Source organism: Solenopsis invicta, chromosome 6 (assembly GCF_016802725.1).
Source record: "Solenopsis invicta isolate M01_SB chromosome 6, UNIL_Sinv_3.0, whole genome shotgun sequence".
Classification (NCBI taxonomy): Eukaryota; Metazoa; Arthropoda; class Insecta; order Hymenoptera; family Formicidae; genus Solenopsis; species Solenopsis invicta.
In genome coordinates, this window is record NC_052669.1 from 23,218,123 (window position 1) to 23,239,216 (window position 21,094).

Consider the following 21,094-nt stretch of genomic DNA (forward strand, 5'->3'; position numbering starts at 1 on the left):
AAGAACTAGACGCATATTGATAATATTTAATGCAATTTAATGTGTATTAGATATCGAATGGTACTTAAAAATCCATAAGATACTTAAATAAATATCATTAACATAATATTTACCCTTTAGCACTTTATACAAGACAAAATAGAATGTGGTTAGGTAATGTAATTGTGTAGCCCATTCGGAAATTTGACATTTACTGAAATTTCGCGTTATTTTATTATTGATATCTTAATAACCAGTTAGTAAATCGATATAAACTTTTTTTAGAAATATTGCTCAATATTTTATTTATTCATAAACAAAATTTCAGAATATTGGCAATGTTGCTTCTTTTCGTTGATATAAGTATACTGCTACACCATAAGAATACATGCAAAATTTAAAATTGAATAACTCATGAACCAGTTAGAGGATTGATTTCAAATTTTAAACATGTGTTCAAATAAAAATGAACAATTTATAAAATTTTAAAGGTATTGTCAATGTTAGACGTTACCGCCAGTACATTCTTAATCATTTTCAACTAACAAGTTATAATAAACTAAAGCTACTAAAAGCTATATAATTAAAAAACTAATTGTTTATATCTGTCTTGTTGTTAATGTTTAACTAAAAAATAATACAATTTATTTAAAATGTCGAAAGCTAAACTTACGATGCGATATATGATTTTGGGAATGATGATGATGATGAGATGGAGGCTTCCTTTCTGGTCGAATGCGCTCCATCAATTTACTAATCCTATCATTGGCCTTTTCCTTTTTTGGCATTAAAGGGCCAGGACAATTTTCCTCTATCACACGAACACACTGTCGATGTACACTGAGAGAACAATCTGTTAATCAATTAGTAAACAATGTAACTTTGTAATCCTTGGCTACGTTCAGCAAAAAAATCAGCTTTGTAAGCACTTAATAATTCTTTAATACGATTTGTATACTTAAATTTAGCGAAAAATTAAAGAATATTTAGAATCACTAAGCACTTATTAAATTACTTTTTCTGCAGTATGCAGGTATTATATGTATATGTTGTTGCAAAATTACATAAGTTGTAAACTTACATTACACAGAGTATCCAGAAAATCGCACACAGAACTTCGAGAAGTAATTGAGGATTCAAAAAAAAAAAGAAAAAAGTTATATAAACATAGGTCCAGAAAAAAATCGTTTCCAAGTTACAGCTACTTTTATGTTAAAAAAAAAATAATAATTTATTTTATTTAAAAATCGTAATTTATCGCCAAAATAGTTTAAAATAAAGTTATGTCTGTTAAAAAACGATGAAATAAATTATGATTAATTATAAAAAATAAATAGTAATTTTTTAAACATAAAATTGGTTATAATTCGAAAACGACTTATTTCCGGACTTATGTTTATATTTAACTTTTATCCCTGCTTTTTAGGTCTCAAATTATTTACCGATGTACTGCGAGTGATTTTCCGGATATCCTGTATGTATATGATACAATAAAATCAAGTTATGTAATACAAATAAATCAAAGTTATGTACGCATGCGCACAACTTTTATTTCTTGTATCATATGATTTGGTTTATATATATATATATATATATATATATATACATATACATACATACATACATACATACATACATACATACATACATACATACATACATACATACATACATACATACATACATACATACATACATACATACATACATACATACATACATACATACATACATACATACATACATACATACATACATACATACATACATACATACACATACATACATACATACATACATACTATACATGTGTGTGTGTGTGTGTGTGTGTGTGTGTGTGTGTGTGCGCGCGCGCGCGCGCGTGTGAAAATGTTTATACATATTTTATTTTAAAGTTTAGCATCAAAAATGTTTTAAAGTTATAACAGTTTGCAAAATATATAAATTAATATTTCTATTAATAATATTAAATATCAAAATATTATTAAAAAATATACGATTAACTATATTAATAATAATATTAATTACAACTGTAACTTTTACATTTAACTTTTTTGCTCCTTGTAGAAATTAATAAAAAAAAAAAATTTCTATTTTTACCCAAGAAAAATCTTAATAAATTTTTATTATACATTTTACATACCACATAAATATCCTTGAGGACCAATACCGCCGATAATAAGTTGACAATGATTGCAATAAGTTGTCGTGAAATATTGATGCGCTACAAAATGATGCCCTCTGATCGTTATTTTACGCGACTTCCCAGTAAGCAGCCGCGCTTTGATATTGGATTTATCTTTTGCAACAAAAGTAGGCACTCGATCAATCCATACTGGTCGCAACTGAAAAATCTTTATCAATATCGTAGCTAGACCAGCTGCTGTCGTAAAAAGCCGCAAATCGACATGTTCTTTCTCTATGTCTTCCCTGAAATTTCCCAAAATTTTTCTATGTTATACACAATTACATTACAATAGAACAATGTGCGTCTTTTTATGTGAGAGTTATTATCATTAACATTTTTTTATAAAATATAAAAGTTTAATTTTTTAATGCATTTTATTTTATTTTGACATCTGGTTTTTCGTAATTAATATTATATTTATGTTAGCATCTTTTCATAAATTTTAATTGCTTTTTATGCGTAATGATAATTTTATTAAAAAATTATTAAAATTCCATATAAATAAAATCTTACAAATAAGGTTCCATTTTCGGCAGAAGATACGTTTCGATAATTTTCGTTTCGCGCGTTTTATCGGACATGCTCTCATCGAGCGAGATATCGGTCGGACCGAAGATCGTGGCTAATCCCGCAGTTCTCTTCTGCTGGAACTGCGTCAGCTGTTCGTTTAACTCTTCCTTCGCTCTAGTACGCGCCTTCCAAAATATCTGCATAGAGAAACAATAAAAATTAGTCAAAGTTAAAAATGATTAATATACAAAAAAATGTTATAAAATATGTTCATAATCTTTTTTCATTATAATGTTGTAAAATAAGAATTTTTAAATAAACTGATTTCTGTCGACAATCCGTTTTATTTTACGCTTAAATCATACCTTTCTGAGAATTTCTTCTTTATCAGATTCTTTCAAGAGGACATCATCAATCTCATTTGCGACAATCTCATCTACATTATGCAGACGTAATGGCTAAACAAAAAGATAATTATATCGATTAACACATTTGCATAAAATAGATGTTAAAAATAATACTAAAATTTTAATGTATTAATACAACGTAAATAAAATACAATTACATGTTATGAAAAAAATATATCATGGATATAATCACATAAAAATAGGAAATTGTAAACAGGGAATTTAAGACATTATGTATTATGCATTAAATTACTTACCGCACCAGGTACTAGAAAACTAGAGTGAATTTCATATGCCCATTTCTTCATCTCTTTGGCATTTCCCTCCTTGTATAAATCAGTTACTAAATAAAATAACTACAAAAAAATATATATATTAAATTAATATAAAATATATTATATATTATATTTAATATTGTATTAAAATATAAAAAATATATTAATATTAACATTTCTTCATATTATTTCTTTATCGTTAAAAGTTATATTTTGGATCATGCTAATTCAAATAAAAAATAATAAATTAGGAACAATTATACGTACCAAACTAGAAGGATCACTATTAGATAATACATAATTAATAAATACAGCAAGGTGTGCATGGTGTCCCCACAGCCTAGATAATGATTGGAACGGTCCGTGATCTTCCAATTGACCCTGAAGCGTTAATTAATCAATAAATTAAAATAATATCTCAAAAACCATTTCCCACATAGATTTGTGATTGACTTACAATTTCTTGATCACTAACGTCATCTTCTTCCATCGACATAATTGGCTGTTGGAACGCTGGCAGTCCAGGAATGATATCAGTCGCAAGTCCCTGTTATAAAAGAAATAAGAAAAGTTGTATAATTATCATTTTTTAAATTATCACATAGATGTACATAAAATTATTTATAGACCCATTACATGATAAAACTAGAAGAAATAGTATTTATTTGTATGCATGCGCGCGCGCGTGTGTGAGGGTATATGGGGGTATGTGGAGATGAGAGAGAGGGAGAGAGAGAGAGAGAGAGAGAAAGAGAGAGAGAGAGAGAGAGAGAAAGTGTGTGTGTCCGTGCGCGCGCGCGTATCATGTGTAAGTGTAAATATAACACACATTTACATTTAAATATAATAAATTTATTAATATTATATTTTTAACATTTCTAATCTATTATTTAACCATGATTGCAAAAACCAATTCATTTTGTCATGTGTAGTAAGACAAATATAATTTTTTGCATCTAATTTTATAATTTAGTATAGTTATATTGAGAGATCAGAAGAATAAAATAAGTGAATGTAATGAAATATGGTTTTTCAATATCAAATATTCAGTATAAAATGAGTCGACAGGAGTCATCTGACTTTACACACGCATGCACGCACGCACACACACACATCTTGTAATACAAAAGCTTTTGCATTACCATCTTCAAAATAATAAACAATAAACAAAATTTAAGCAAGAAAATTATAATTTGTTATTTAAAAATATTTTCTCTGTAATATTGATAAAAAGTAATACAAAAAAACTTGAAAAAGAATTGCTTATAATAACAATTTAAATATAATAAAATGTAATTGTGTCACATTTTCATTAGTGTAATGTCATACTACAGAGATTTATATCATTCATGAATGTTTCATACTCTTACATGAAAATACACGGTAAAATTTTATTTTTTTTTATGCTTTAAATTTCATTCTTTGTTACGAATGTAGCTTTCAAAACTTTTATGTTTTACAATTAAATTATTTAAAATTTTTCACTTTTTAACAATATTAAACTCAAATATTTTAGAAAGTTATTAAAAAAAATATATTCGGTCAAAAAATTTGAAAAAATTTGGAAATCTCTATTCTCAAAATTTGATTAAAATCTTTATATAAGATAAAAAGACTGGATAACCTTCTTAATAAATGACATAAAATATGTTGTTGCAGGTTTAAGATTAACAAAATATTTACATCGTTTAATGTGGACGAGAAAATATCTTGCCCTAAAACGGGGGCAGGATACGGTGGCGGAGGTGTCCCCGGCGGTGTGACACGAGATAATTCATTGATATCAATATCGTTATGCTCGACATGTCTTGGTGGTAATAAGTCGTTCATCGATTCGGAGGCGATTAGACGTCTACTGGCTTCCGACGGAGACATTGCCGTTGTTCCCAGTTGTTCTGGGCTGGATTTTGTTCGCTGATGTTTACTAAGCGCATTCGAAGCGCTCAAATTCGCATCTTGAGAAAGCTAAAATATAATTCGTTATAAATTATTTTATTATATGTAAATCAAAAAATTACCTAAAAAGTAAAATAATACATAAAGAGAAGAAGAGAGTATCATGTTTTAAATAACAATTTTAAGTAATTAAAAAACAATGTATTTATAATAAAAAATTTCAAAAACCATTCTATGGCAAACAAGATTCAAATAAAAGCATTTCAAGAAATTTTAAAGTAATTTCTTTTTTTGTTTTAAATAAAACAATGTTCCTTTTATATAAATAAATTTTGTTGTTTTACACGTGAACATTAAGATAAAATTAAATAGAAAAGTTAAGACATCATTATTTTTTATATAAAAAAAATACATTAGAATAAAATATAAAAGATTTAAATCTTTTCACTTTTTAATGTTATTTTTACTTTTGTATTTTATACAATAAAAATTAATTTATGAAAAAATATTTCTATTAGAAAAAATAGAAATAAATAATATTAAAACTTTTGAAGCATCTCTACTTGGAGCCTGTTCTTGCTGATCAAAAAACACAGCCATCGATGACAAGCAACTTTTTTCTATATCGTTTTCAAAATATTTAAATGGACTAAATAAATCTCAAATAAATCAATTTAAAAATAAAATTTGTATAATAAACTATACTTTGTAAAATAATTTTGGTTATATATACAATAATTGTCTAAATGTTTTTAAAACATTCTTAATGGAAATAATGAAAAAAAAAACAAGATAAAATAAAATTTAATACATTTTATGTACATATAGGCAACCTCCGTATAAACCAGAATCCCTGTAATAATGTTTTGCTCTAATACGAAGAAAGAATTGGGGAAACCCCGAATAACACAAATTTATAAAATAAAGATGCAAGCAGATAAAAATTACAAAATTAAAAAAAACAGAAAATCAAAATCTGAATACTATAAAAGAAATTTTAGAAAATAAAGATATTTTGCAACAAAGAAAATGTTCGCATTTGATTATGCTTATTATTAGCAGTGATGAAGGAGAAAACAAGCGTGCAATTATTTTACATTAATGCATATGTTTTCATGTATAAACGTTTGATCAATTATTAACATTTTTAATTAACACATTTCTGATATTCATACAAGCAAAATAGTGTATTTTCGTTAGTCTTTCGAATCAAACCGTGTTTTTGTTCTTAGTCCTGTAGAACACGATTTTGTGTAACATGGTATTTAACCATTATTATACGGGAGTTACTTGTATGTAAATTTTTTATAAAAATTTAGCTGTATGTATATACACACACACACACACACACACACACATATATATATATAAATTTTTTTATAGATATTACAAACACGCATACATGCGTTATGAAATATTTTTCTGTCCCCTCTCCTCCTCTCTCTATAATATTTATTAAATTTAAATGTAATGTTTATAATTCTGTCATATAAGATTTAAATATTCACTTATATATTTATTTTAATTACGAAGATTGTATATAGTCATGATACATTATAATTGTATTTCACTAATATTAGTAGGCAAAATAATTCTAAGTACATAGAACAAACAATTATTTTTAATATAATAGAAATATAAAATTCTTAAATTAATAAAAATCATCTAATTTATTTAACAATTTTGTCTTAGGGGGACAGGACAGAACATTAGTATTGCCGAGATGTTGCAATGTTGCTGCAATATTGCTGAGATGTTCTGTGCTTTTGCTGTATGGGATACGTATGATTATCAATGAAAATAAAACAGATATAAAGGATATCAATGTAACATTATTGGACAATTAGGCTACTTACAGAGTTAGAAATACCCTGACTGACGGTTGAAGGCGTTAAGTGAATCAGCAGATGTCGGTCCAGCTCCGGTTGGACTGTGTTTTGCGTGACGGGTGGAGGTCTGGGAGGCAAGGGCGGTGGAGAGAGACTTTGCATGGACAAGGATTTGCGCGACGGCAGTGGGGGCGGTACGTCTGTGCCACTGCCGTTGTTCGAGGGTGGACAATAACCCGAGGAGCACGAGGTGTTTGTTACCAATGAGCAAAGCTGTAAGACACAACAAAGAGTTGCTGTTACCAAAGGAGGCAAAGCTGTAAAACACGACATGTTAGCAAAGATAGGCGAAAGCTTTGGTGCACGATCAATTGATACAGCATAGTTTGTTATCTATAACGAAGAGGAAAAAAGAAAAAAATTCTGGATGTAAAAATAAATTGAAAATATATAACAAACTGTAATTATATTTAATTTTAGATCTATAAAGTATAAACAAAAAAAATGTAAGCCCGAGAATTATTTATATATTACACACGATTTATATATTTTACATTAATATAAAACATTAATATGCAAATATATTCATAAAACAATTAGGTCCGATTTTTCATTATCTGGTTAACTTGTGGTTAAACTTAACCTGATGTTTTAGCCAATGAGCTTCACCTATGGCATCATCATGGGTGAAGCTCATTGAATAAAACATCAGATTAAGTTTAACCATAAGTTAACCGGATAACGAAAAACCGGGCCTTATTGATGCTTATAATGTTATTCATTTCCAAGTTAAACAAAAGAATTTTTTCCAAAAAATGTTTAAAGACTTATGTATTAAAATATTAAATGATAATATAATCAATTTTGAAATTTTACTGTATGACGCATACTGTATGACGCAATTCTAATTAATAAAGGCATCTATATTTTTTCAGCAAAAACAAATACATATTATATATAGTTTCTTAATAACTCTATATTTTCTCTATAAATATGAGGCAAATTTTTGAATTCATAGATTGATTTAATCGCGTTATGCATAAATGCAACTTTGTTTTATAAAAGCTGCATAATGCGTTTGATCAATGGATGAATTAATTAAAAAATTCGCTTATGTTAATTAAAAAATTCGCTTATGTTAATTAAAAAATTCGCTTATGTTCATTAGAATTATTTATTTTAAAAGATTAAATCTTTTTTTCAATTTTAACTAAATATATCAAAGCTTTTGTTTGAAATATTTATATTCTTAAATCTACTAGATAATAGATATTTTTGATGAGTGCATGTAAGAGATCAATAGTTAAAGAAATTTAGTGTACCGAGAGAGAGAGAGAGAGAGAGAGAGAGAAAGAAATAGATAGAAAAAAAAACAAACATGCAGACCTGTTCGTTGGTGCTAATCGCTGCAAGTTGTTCCTGCAGGGTGCGTACTCTTCTCTCGGCACCCGCTAGCTCTGTTTGCAGGGTTGTAACGTTAGTGCTGCTACTGGCGGTGCCAACTTTTGCCAACTCACTCCGTAATTTGTCTACGTAACTCTGTTCTTTTTCCAACATAAGCTGGAATGTGTGAACTCTCTGTGTTTCCAACTGCCGCTTCTTCTCGAGCTGAAAAACAAGAACAATGTTCGTAAAGGACAAATTAGATTAGAATCATTTATTCCAAGAAAAAAATAATAGTCTTTCCTTCTTTTGTTATATTGAATATAGCAATAATCGAAAAAAATAAAATCTTAATTAAAATTATTATTTTTGATTTTCGTATTACTTTGTCATCTAGAATTAATCTTTAAATTTTTTCCTGTTTGTTTCTGCTCGCCCTGTACAAGTTTGTAGCTTTTACTTACATCGACTGGTTGTGGGCCCGTGATTCGAGTATTACACGGAGCACCGCCCGCCGGTGCAGTGGATGCTCTGTGAAGGGAAGTCGCTGGCTGTGAGGGCGACATATTTCCGGCTGCCGACAAACTCACCGGACGAGGATGCTGTTGACTCGTAGTGCCAGCCACCCCGACTTGTAGACCGGAAGTTGTTGTTGCTGTAGTAGCAGTCGCTATCGCTGCTACTGCTGCCGCGCCACTCGACGTCACTGGTTTCTGCTGCACTGTCAGTACTACTTGTGTCGATGCTGCAACAAAATTCATGTGAAGGTAATTGTACTTGAAATGATCAAAATAACAATTTATTAGAATGCTTTTTGGAGATAAGATTGTTTCCAGCACATTTTAAACTAAAATAATTTTATATAATATAAATAAATACTTATTTAATAATCAAATGTTCCTGCATTACATACTTATTAAAAATGTTAATATTTTAATTTTAAAATATTATTCGTATGTTTTTTATTTGCTTGTTTTTTTATTTTTTACAAAAATACAGCTAAAATTTAAATTTTAATTCTTTTTTGAAATATTACGAATTTAATGCATAAAAAAAATTAAAATTAAAATACTGGTGCATCTTTCATTCATTCATTTTGATTCAAGCATATTGAACGTATTGTATGTAATCAAATTCTTGTTGAGTAAATAGAATTGCTGCCCATGGCTCGTAACATCGTTAAGAAATATCTTATAGATGATAAACACGCATCAAAAAATAAACTTGACTCATCTTTGGCACACACATGCAGTCATATGTACAGACATGCAGTCACGAATATGTCTTAAATCTCTCCTTAAGTTTCCAAGCAATTCAATTATATAAAAATTAGATACATTCATTTAATGTAATATTTAAATGTAATCTAAAATATTTAAAAAAAATTCTTAAAATTATTATTTATATTTACATATGAGAACAAATTAAAAAGATACTGTAAAAAAGAAATATATGTATGCATACTTTTTTCTATTATTATCAAAATAAAATTTTATTTAAACTTGTAATATTTGAAAAATTTAACTCATTTTTTATGAATATCATATTTTTAATTAAAAATAATCATAAAGCATAAAATTGTTATTATTAATTTTTATATATGTATAAGAATATTTGTATTAAGTACCTTTTGATACCTAAAAGAATTTTCTTCATAAAAGCATGTGTGATATAAATGTCAAGTGTTTTCAATATATTATTTACTTTATAAATAAATAAAAACTTAACGTACATTTGGAAAAAAATCTTGAAAACAAGATAAAAAATATGTTGATTATACATATGTGCTAAATAATTAATATATACTTACGACTATATAAAATCATACAATTTTTTATATATGTATGTTACATTGAACATATTAATGTTTGTGATCTATAACATTGACTTTTTAAATTTGACAAATTTTCAAAATTTTCACGATTTTTAAGACTTTCCTAATTTAATAATATTAAAAATGCTTCGTAATTTTTGTTCATACCTGTTCTAAAATTCGACAAAGTTTAATACCATCATCGCTCATTATACATTGACAGTAATAACAATACACACCAAATATGAACTATTAATATTAAATATATGATAGGTTACGAATCATGCCACTCGCGATATATCACATAATTCTACAATATGTCTATGCGAGAGGAATATGTACGATACTGTAAACGCGTGTATATAGGCATTGCATCTCTACGTGATCGAGATGAGAGTATAATGGTCGACTGAAGTAGTCACCGCTATAAACTCGCGTGCTTACATCATTGGGCATTAGGCATAATTTTCATGCTTCGAGTTTCATGTGTATAACTCTGTGTAAAGTCATTGACAAATAATAATTCTTTTTGATAAAATTCTGAGAAAAGAATATTTATTGATTTCCAAATGTACTCTTGTTCATATTATTTTGTAAGACAAAAATTAAAATATAAAAATTTATAAATAATTAACCCTTCAAGGACATCGTGGGATTTCAACGTCTCCAGTAAACTTTCAGATTTGAATTATTTGTTACATGGTAAATAAAAGATTCTCCTTTCCAAAATAGTTGCTGATAGTACAACTTATCGACCAAGTAACACGTATTCTGTCGTTGACGTATTTTGTCAGCCGTGTTTCGTATATAGCAACACGTGAAAGTTGATCTGGAGACGTCAACAACTCTTCCAAATCCTGCGACGTAGTATTTTTTGCAAGTAAATCATTTTTAGCTTTAATTTCTATATGTAATGTAAGTAAATAATTATTTTACCAAATTTAAAAACTATATTTTTGTAAACAATTTCTTGACTTAAATAATTTGTTGTATAGCAACAATGTTCTGTATATTTGCTAAATTAGTGCTTTATTACAAATATAACCGCTTTACGTTTAAATTTCTACAATTTTTCTTCACTTTCTGAGGTCTTTAATAATTATATCCTTATTAATATATTCTTTGAATTTCAAGTTTTTTCACTCTTCTTGACGCATAAAAATCGTTTTTTTTTAATACTGATCTTGTTAGTAATACATTCTACGTCTGTAATAATAAATTCTTTATATCATTCAACATTGGCCGAATTATGCAAGTATTAAAATTCATTTTTAATATGATTACTACAATATTTTGCAATATCGACAATTCCTCAATTTAATAAGCATTATTTAAAAAAAATAAAAATACTTACATTTTATAAGCTGAACCACATCAGTATGCGTAGATTGCATCACATTAACTCCATTCACCTTCAACATAAAAATACTACTATAATCTTTTATATAAAATTTTACTTATAATAATAAAGTTAATATACCTTATACAATAGACATACACTAATTTCTTTAAATTCAAAGAATTATGTTTCAGATATTTTAATAAAATAAGAATTATAAAATAAATATTCTCTATTAAATTTAAATTAATTTATAAATGTGATTGATCCTCGTATCTTTTACTCTATTTTTCTTGTCTTTATCGCACTTCTTTTCCTACGCTCTTTTCGCACTAATTCATATTTAGCATTGGTTTAAGCGTACGTAACAAAGCAATGAAAAATTCAATGCAAAAAATAAAAAAAAAAAAAAAGGTATAGAAGATTGTGTCATATGCGCAATGATTACATCAAAAGGAAAATAAAGATGATTTCTATGTTTAAAATCTTTTAAAAGGAAAATTTGTGGCGCTCAAGCTATCAATAGCTGTAATAGCTTGTCAAACAAAAATTAAATCTGTCAACTGGGCAATTTTATTATATACAAAATATAGATTATATATATTTTGTTTATTATATAAATTATAATTATATATAAAATATAGATTTAAAAAATTGGATACATAGCTACAAACGATTGATTGTACAATAATTATTATATCAGATAGTACAAGCACAAGATAAAAACATCCCACATGCATCTATGCTAAATTGTCCTAACATATAAAATACAATTTTCCAGAGAAACACAAAGAGATACAATGGAAAAAAGACACATCCACATATAAAAAGAAATTTAATTAACAATCTAGATTGACAAACTTCTTATGATTTTTCCTAGTAAATTTTGTTATCGTGTATTCACCTTGATTATTTTGTCGCCCGCATGAAGACCGGCTCTTGCTGCTGCACCACCTACAAAATACATCATTCTTCTAAAAGCATAATGTGCATACATATGTAGATACAATTATTGTTATAATGTATAGAATAAGTGATGACATTGAAAACAAATTTAAGAGAGAAACTTAAATATCATGAACAGAAAAACATGTTAGAAAAAAATATTCCAGACAAAAATTATATGATATAAAAGAAGAAAAATAAAACAATTTTTCAAGACTAAATAAAAGTCATCATCATTTCTTTCAAATGGAATTATATGATTTCTTATACATGATTCTTTTATTTAATTTGCATATAAAAGTATTTAAAATCAACAGTATTATTAGTACAATTTACGATATTTTACATTTTATTCATATGACATATGTGAACACAACATATAAAATCTTGTTTATATAATTTTTTGATAACTCCACGTTTGCAGAAATACAGTAAATAATAAGCAAATTTTAATTAATCAATCGATAATTACAACTAAAAATTTAGTTCTTCGTTAAAATAAGCAAAAATTTTTTTAATTATCTTGAAATAAATCATAGACATTAATCTTAAACATAAATTGAATTTTTAATCAATAAAATAAATTGATTTAAATAAATTGTTGTAAATGTAATTGCGATTAATTCAATCAATTGCAAATAACTAACTACTTTTGATGAAAAAATTAATCATTAATTATTAATCGTTAGTTTTAATCACTGATTTATAGCATTAATTGATAATAATTTTAAAAATTTGTAATCAATTATTTTAGTTAGCAAATAAATGAATCGATTGATGTCCACTATTTTAAATCTCTAATATCTTAATTTCAACAAAAATTGACTTGTGTTTATTAAATAATCAAATTATATAATAAAAAAAACACAATTAACTTTGTTAACTCCAACAATAAGCTCCGTTTATAGATGTCACGCACACTGAAAGGATTAAACGTGCACATTGTCTCTCAAGAGAGATACTTTTATGACTTGAAAGAACTTTCATGATTGAAAAGAATCTGCAGTTTCTTCTAAGAGTTAAAAATGCAAATGTGGGAGTTTTATGCGGACCTTCCTTCACGGACTGAACGTAGACCGGATTGTCGCCAGAAACTTTCATTCCAAACCCAGCGTCATCCTTGTATACGACCAGAGTGGCGATGGGTGCTGGCTCGATGGCTCCACCACTGATGGCGCCCGCACCAGCCCCAACGCTGCGTCGTAGCGCTGCCGTTCCATTCATCCCTCCTTCAAGCTCCACCCCGCCTCACCTCTGTTGCTACCGACCTGCCATAATTCTCCCTCTTGTGAAACAAGGCTTTTAAAATCTCCCCTCTCGCGTACTTGACCAAGTGAAATTCATTTTAAACAAAATTCTTAATAATAAATACAAGATTACACTTCATACAGATCATACTTCATACTTTATACAAAACATTTCTGATAAAAAAAATTTTTTAATATCATAATATCAAAAAAAATTCAGATTTTTAATTTATGAAGATTTCTGAAAAAATATCTTAAATTCCTTCAAATTTTATAAATTTTCTTTAGAAATTATAAAATAAATTAATAAAATTTTAAAATATTTTACTTATATAAAATCACTTATATATAAAGAATTCTAGAAAAGATAAAGATTTTTTAGCACTTCAAAAAACTTTTCAATTCAAATCTAAAATACAAAAAATCAAAGATATTTTCTAAAAAGTTATAAAATGATACAGAAATTTTGAAAAATTCTGAAATTAATACAGACATACATATACGTATATACATCATTCTTGCATATGTGCATACATATAGATACAATTATTGTTATATTGCAATATGCAAAGTGAGGCATTCAAATTTAGCATAAAACTTAAATATTATGAAGCGAAAGACATTTTAGAAAAAAAATGTTTCAAATAAAAATTACAATACACGGTATCAAGGAAGAAAAATAATGATAAAATCAATTTCGTCATTTTTACGTATACATACCATATGTTACAATAAAAACAAGAAAATTCTGTAATTATACATTCTTCTACAAATATATAATAACTTAAGATATATAATAATTTAAGACAAAATAAAAAATAAAAATTAATAAATGTTTACTAATACTTACTAATAAAACTTATGTAATACTTACTATAAAACTTTGATAAAAGGTAATATTATTTAAATTTAATTGCATATCTCGTTGCATATATCGTTAACAAACAGTTTATTAAATAAACTGCATGCAATTTAATAGTCATTTATTTAATAGAAGAAAAAAGAGTGAAAGTACAGATTATAATTATACAATACTAAAAATAAATATTTATTACAAAACTAAATAAAAAAATTCCAAAATTACAAAATATAAATCACGTTTTATTATATTTTTTTTTTAATAAGTAAAATGCCTTTAACTTATTGCATATAAATATAAAATGCATGTAAATTAAAATAATATTTTGCATAATAACAATATATAACAATATACAACATTATTATTGTAAACATACGTATCTATATATATATACACACACACATACATACATAAACATACATACATATAATGTAATAATAAATGGCTGTGATATTTTTATAGTGCAAAACATGAGATTATATCACAGTAAGTGAACACGCTTGTTAATAAAAGTAATTGTCTTGTCTCAATTATCTTGTTTTTAACACTTTTACTGATGAAATTAATATATGTATGCTAAGAACTTACTAGTGAACCTATGTAATTACAAATTATATGCTTTTATTGTAATATATATATAAACAATATACATACAGTACAAAAGTTTAGATACACTAGGAATAAACGTAAAAACATAAACATAAAGTAAATAGTTTTTGTTAAAGAAACAAAGTTAACTATTTACTTTATCAAATAATCTTAATCTTTGCATTTCTTCTTGATGTATCCAAACTTTTGACTGATACTGTGTCTGTATGAATCCACTAATAAAAATCTACAATTACTAATTTCACTACTTTTACTGTAATATATACACATAACAGACATAACAAGCAATGCAAAAATATTTTATTTTACCAATTTCTTTATATTAGAATAATCGTACTAGTTAAATTCCAATATATACAATTTTAATATCCACCAATGCAGATTAACTGATTTCAGTTTAACTTACTCTTTATATTTTTCTAGTTCTAAAAATTAGACAAAGTTAAAGAGTAAAGTTAAACTGATTGTAAAATTAAAGTTAATCTGCATTGGTGGAAATAAACAAATATATGACAAAAAATAATATACTTGTAATCTATAATAGAGTATTTAATCAAATTTTGTAAAATAATTACCTAAAAATGTTTGGATTTTCTAAAAATTTTATTGAAACTTCCAAATAAGATTATAAATTTTTAAAATACATTTTTGAAATAAATTTGTTTTATTATATGCACTTTTTAATGTTTCTTAATCATACAAATCACAAAAACCACTTAAATATTAAATTTAAAAGAATATAAAAAGAAATATAAAAGGAAATAATGAACTAAATAGTATAACAATAGTGTATAACAATCTGTCACCTATGGTGTATTCAGATTCTTTACCCAAATACCCTCAGATATCACTTTACCCTTAGCTTTATCCACTTTAACATTTAGTGAACAATTACATGGATCTAGCTTACCACTAGGAGTATAGAATTCAAAAGATGATTAAAAACACAGTATCAATTAAAAATGATGTAGTATCATTGACTTTTTTTTTAAATAAAAACTTGGGTTATATGAGAATGTATGTGAATGTACTTGAATATTTATTATCAACTATTGACATTCTATATTATCAAGAAAGAATGATCAAAGATATAATTTTGTCAGAAATAGATAAAATTTAAACTTCAAAGTACAAAATTTTTAACCCGTAATGGTCACACAGGGTTCAAAAGACTCCATGCGTCCTTCTTCTAACTTTAAGAGTAGACAGACCATTCAAAATCGAACAACCTTCTATGAAACTAATTTTTATCTGAAAGTATACTCTCTTGAGAACGTACTCCTAAATTTTTGTTGAATTATCTCAAAAATTAAAATCCATAACATTTAAGGGTAAAAGAGAAATTCTCTGAAAATTCCAAGTTTCCCAAAAATTTTTCTTGACAGTAAACATTCTGTATAAACTATGAACAGTGGGTGCAAATGTTACATTAAGACATGATACATGTCATACCTTCTTCAAATACAAATAAGCATAAGCTTAAAAATATATAAATAAAAAGGTTTCTAGCATGTTCAACAAAATATTAATCTAAATACAGAGGATAATATATTTAATCCAACAGATTTAGAAGTAGTATAAAAGAAGCACTAAATACATTTTTAAGATTATATTATAGAAATAATATAATCTTAATATTTAAAGTTCTAAAGTAAAAATATTATGAGCAAAGAGACGTGCAAATCTAGATCTTCAAAAAATGATACAATTCAAAAGTTAGCGATGGAGCAAAACTAGCGACATGCAAGGTCAGTGTCGTCAGGTTATATTTATAATAAATCTAATAAAAAATGAATGTTGTAAATTAAAACAATTAAAGAGAAAAAATATATTTCCTTTTCAAAAATACTTTCACTTTTTACCTTCTCAAAAAATTCTCCGTAATAACAAAATTTAAATTCAAGGGAAAATCTCCTAACTTGACAGTATTGTACAAGACATTGACTGACAACTAAAAACATGTAAGCGACAAAGTTTGGGAACAAAATCAACATGTACGGTATAATGCAATTACCTTTCATTTAATTCTTCCTTGATGGCAGCGAGCAAAGGCAAATGGGAAAGCTCCTACAAGATGAGACGAGTTGAACGCAACGAGGCAGGATGGAAAGGGAAAGGGAAAGGGAAAGGGACGAGACGGGAAAGGTATGGAATGGGACGGGATGGGACGAAACGAAACGAAACGAGATGAGACAAAACGAGGCGGGGCGAAACAAGATGAAACGAGACGAGATGAAACCAGACGAGTCGAGACGGAACAGAACGGAACGGAACGGGATAAGACGAGATAAGACGAGGCGAGGCGAGACAAGACAAAGAGAGAAAGAGAGGAAAAGAGAGAGTAAAAAGATCGTCTGTGAAGGGAACAGGATGCGTCGATGTGGGAATGATATCGTTTCGCCGAAGCACCACGTTGCATGGGAACGTTATATCGCGGGATTGTCACACAACAAAAAGACACTCGATGAACATGGCTGGTAACAGGCAACTTGTATTCCGTTTCTCGAACACAGCATCCCGACCGCGCGAGGGACACGTTTCAAATGCGGAGCATCTCGAGACGCCGTGAAATATCGAACACGTCAGGCACTGATCGCAGAAACATGCGACACATTAACGCAAAAGCATCGAGCGTAACTTTTTTTTTATGAAATGCGCATCAAACTAAAGAAAAATACGCTACTAACAAATGGCAGCCATATTGGTACAAGCGATGCATAGATCATTGACGCAGCGAGATATAGTAAAGTAAACTCATGTTGCGTTCTGCGAACACATCGCTTAATAAAGCCTGATTCAGATTGCAATAAGCTTCGTTGATTGGGTGCTGCTTAACACCTTTAAGAGCCTTGCACATGAAATGCATAACAGAGCATAAGCGTAGCATAAGGCCTTTGGACCAATGAGAATCTTATGTAAATCAATATGGCGACTTTATGCTGGATGCTCATTGGTGTATCGGTCTTATGTTGTGCTTATGTTATGTTATGCATTTCATGTGCGAGGCCCTTTAGGGTCGAGGCCTTTAAAGGGTCTTGCGCATGAAATGCATAACATAAGCACAACATAAGACCGATGCACCAATGAGCATCCAACATAAAATCGCCATATTGATTTATATAAGATTCCCATTGGTCCAGAGGCCTTATGCTACGCTTATGCTTTGTTATGCAATTTCATGTGCAAGGCCCTTTAAGGACCTCGCACATAAAGTGCATAACAGAGCATAAGCGTAGCATAAACCCTCTGGGTCGAGGCCCTTAAAGGATCTTGCACATGAAATGCATAACATAAGCACAACATAAGACCGATGGACCAATGAGCATCCAACATAAAGTCGCCATATTGATTTTATAATATTCCCATTGGTCTAGAGGCTTTATGCTACGCTTATGCTTTGTTATGCAATTTCATGTACGAGGCCCTTAGGCCCAGTTTCACAACTTTGGGTTTAACCCAAGCTTAGTTGAACTACCGTCAAGTTTAACGCCACGGTTAAACTTCTATCGCGATTCACAACCAGATTTTAACTCTAGGTTACGTAAACCTATAATCTATGCGAAGAAACTTCAACAGACTTATCTTTCTTCTAGAACAAGTAGTGTGATTGGTTGTTATCGAAGAGTAGGGAATGAGATATTACAGGTTCTATACACCAAGGCAAAAAATAATGAACAAATTTAAAAGTTTTGAAGTTTTCTTCTTACATGTTTCCAAATCAGTTTGAACTAAACAATTAAATTCAATTGTTACTGTAAAAATTTACACTTTATTAAGTACATTAAACATTGGAACACTAATTAGAAAAAAATTTCTCATAAAATAAAGAACAACAGATTAGAACGAAAGACAAAATTGAGTTTTGAAAAAAATAAATAAATCTAAAAGACAGCCACTCGAAATAAAAAAAAACTGTTCTTTGGAAAAACACATATATGGTCATCGTAATTATAGTATGTAATCTATAAGTACTAATTTAATAATATTACAAAACTATTTTTACTGTTCTGTTTTATAAGAAATTTCTTCTTTGATTTTTTCTTAAGACTGCAGTAACAGATTCCTTGGTTAAGCGAAATCGAGCATAAAAATCAATGTCATCAAATTCTTCAAAATATGACGGTCGTCTTCTAATTATTCTCGGGCGTCGATTTATTATTTGCACAAAATCTTCATCGTCAGATGACGATAACATATATTCCAGAGCCATATCTTGCAACATAACCTTTTTACAATTCCGTGAAGATATCAGCCATGAAGTACAATACTCGAAAGATTACTGAAAGCAGTGGCGCTGCAGTATTAAACCTCGGTTATCTACCTTAAACGCCCGAATTTCGCCGTTCAACTTTAACCGCAGTTTAACAACGTTAACCGAGGTTTAAGACAGTTGTGGGACACAATATTTACCGTAAACCAAGTTTAAAGGTTTAAACTCCGGTTAAACTAAGTTGTGAAACTGGCCCTTAAAAGGTTGCAACATATTTTCTTCAATGGTTTTTGGAACGTAGACTTGCTCATCAATCGGCGAAAGTAATTGGTTGGATCCACATAAGAACCATGCTGCATTTGAAAATTCCATACGTGAGTGTGTTCGGTGATTTCAGTGAAGAAGTAGTAGGGATATAAGGCCTGTTCGTATTGCCTCCCTTTTTGAATTAATTTCTTTGTCGTCTCTCTCTTTCTTACGATCGAATATATATTTATCTCATCTCGAGTGCAAAAATTTTTGGGGATTTCAAGCAACTCGAACAAACCTATAGTGTGCCTTCGTGTATTGCCTGTTTCCGAACGCTACCCAGTGTGTGCCAGTGTGTAAATATCAGGAATTAGATAAGTTAATAAATTCTTTTAACTAAATTGAATTAAAGTTGATGGTACATAAAATTAATTTAGTTACGTTAAAAGTTATATAAATAAAAAATTAACTTAGTTAAAGTTTCATTAAGGACCGCTTGCACCAACGCCGATTAACCTAACTGCCGTTTAAGCTTCAACCGTGATTGGTCAATTTTACTTAACGTAAAAATGCGATTGGTCAATTCCGATAGAAAAATCAGCCGATTAATCGGCGTTGGTGCAAGTGGCCCTAAAGGGCCTCGCACATGAAATGCATAACGTAACATAAGCACAACATAAGACCGACGGACCAATGAAAATGCTATGTAAATCAATATGGCGACTTTATGTTAGATGCTCATTGGCCCATCGGTCTTATGTTGTGCATATGTTATGTTATGCATTTCATGTGCGAGGCCCTTAAGAGTAAATTAACTTAAGTTAAAATAGAATTCAATTTTGAAAATCATTATGTATATAAAATTAGAATATCCAGTCGGCACACAGATTTAAAAAAAATTTTTAAAAAATTCAGACGTATGTCATCAATTTAGTGTTTATTTTGAAATAAAGAAAGAATTTTTTTTTGCAAAGAGTTCTTTTTGCGTGTGAAAATGAATTTTGAACGATGACATAAGTCTGAATTCTTTTTGAATTCTCTGTGCCGACTGGATATCGTAATTTTTTGAAATTGCATTCTAAATAACAAAACAATTATAGTATATCAAATATTTTTTTGTTTTATTTATAATTTAAATTTATATAAAATAAAAAACAAATATTGTTTTTTATATAGACATATTCTTTTACAATTTTTACATTTTATGATTAAATTATTAAAAATTACGATGTTACGTATAATATAAAATATAATCTTACATATGATAAATCGATAAAATATCATCTTATTAAAAAAATTTGTCATTAAAGAAATTATTAATTTTTAATAAGAGTGCCATTTCAAAATAGTAAACAC

The 21,094-nt window shown here is 28.2% G+C and overlaps 1 protein-coding gene across 9 annotated transcripts in view; it reads right to left on the bottom strand.

The window, feature by feature from the left end:
- LOC105193747 (rho guanine nucleotide exchange factor 11) overlaps positions 1-17,539 on the bottom strand; it is a 39,346-nt gene extending 21,807 nt beyond the window's left edge. For 2 of the 9 annotated variants that reach the window (XM_039450243.1, XM_039450239.1), the window contains exons 1-15: positions 17,294-17,539; positions 13,617-13,832; positions 12,524-12,573; positions 11,635-11,692; positions 8,932-9,212; positions 8,471-8,692; positions 7,112-7,357; positions 5,043-5,324; positions 3,817-3,906; positions 3,627-3,740; positions 3,342-3,440; positions 3,043-3,135; positions 2,681-2,874; positions 2,123-2,409; positions 653-832 (exon numbers count right to left, since the gene is read on the bottom strand). In XM_039450243.1, the coding sequence (XP_039306177.1) occupies positions 653-832; positions 2,123-2,409; positions 2,681-2,874; positions 3,043-3,135; positions 3,342-3,440; positions 3,627-3,740; positions 3,817-3,906; positions 5,043-5,324; positions 7,112-7,357; positions 8,471-8,692; positions 8,932-9,212; positions 11,635-11,692; positions 12,524-12,573; positions 13,617-13,788 (2,368 nt within the window). In that variant the 5' untranslated portion in view covers positions 13,789-13,832; positions 17,294-17,539. Of the gene's footprint in view, positions 1-652; positions 833-2,122; positions 2,410-2,680; positions 2,875-3,042; positions 3,136-3,341; positions 3,441-3,626; positions 3,741-3,816; positions 3,907-5,042; positions 5,325-7,111; positions 7,358-8,470; positions 8,693-8,931; positions 9,213-10,448; positions 11,587-11,634; positions 11,693-12,523; positions 12,574-13,616; positions 13,850-17,293 lie in introns of those variants that run through there. The other 7 variants (XM_039450242.1, XM_039450241.1, XM_039450240.1 and 4 more) reach the window with 6 other exon arrangements.
- Between the last annotated feature and the right edge of the window lie 3,555 nt (positions 17,540-21,094).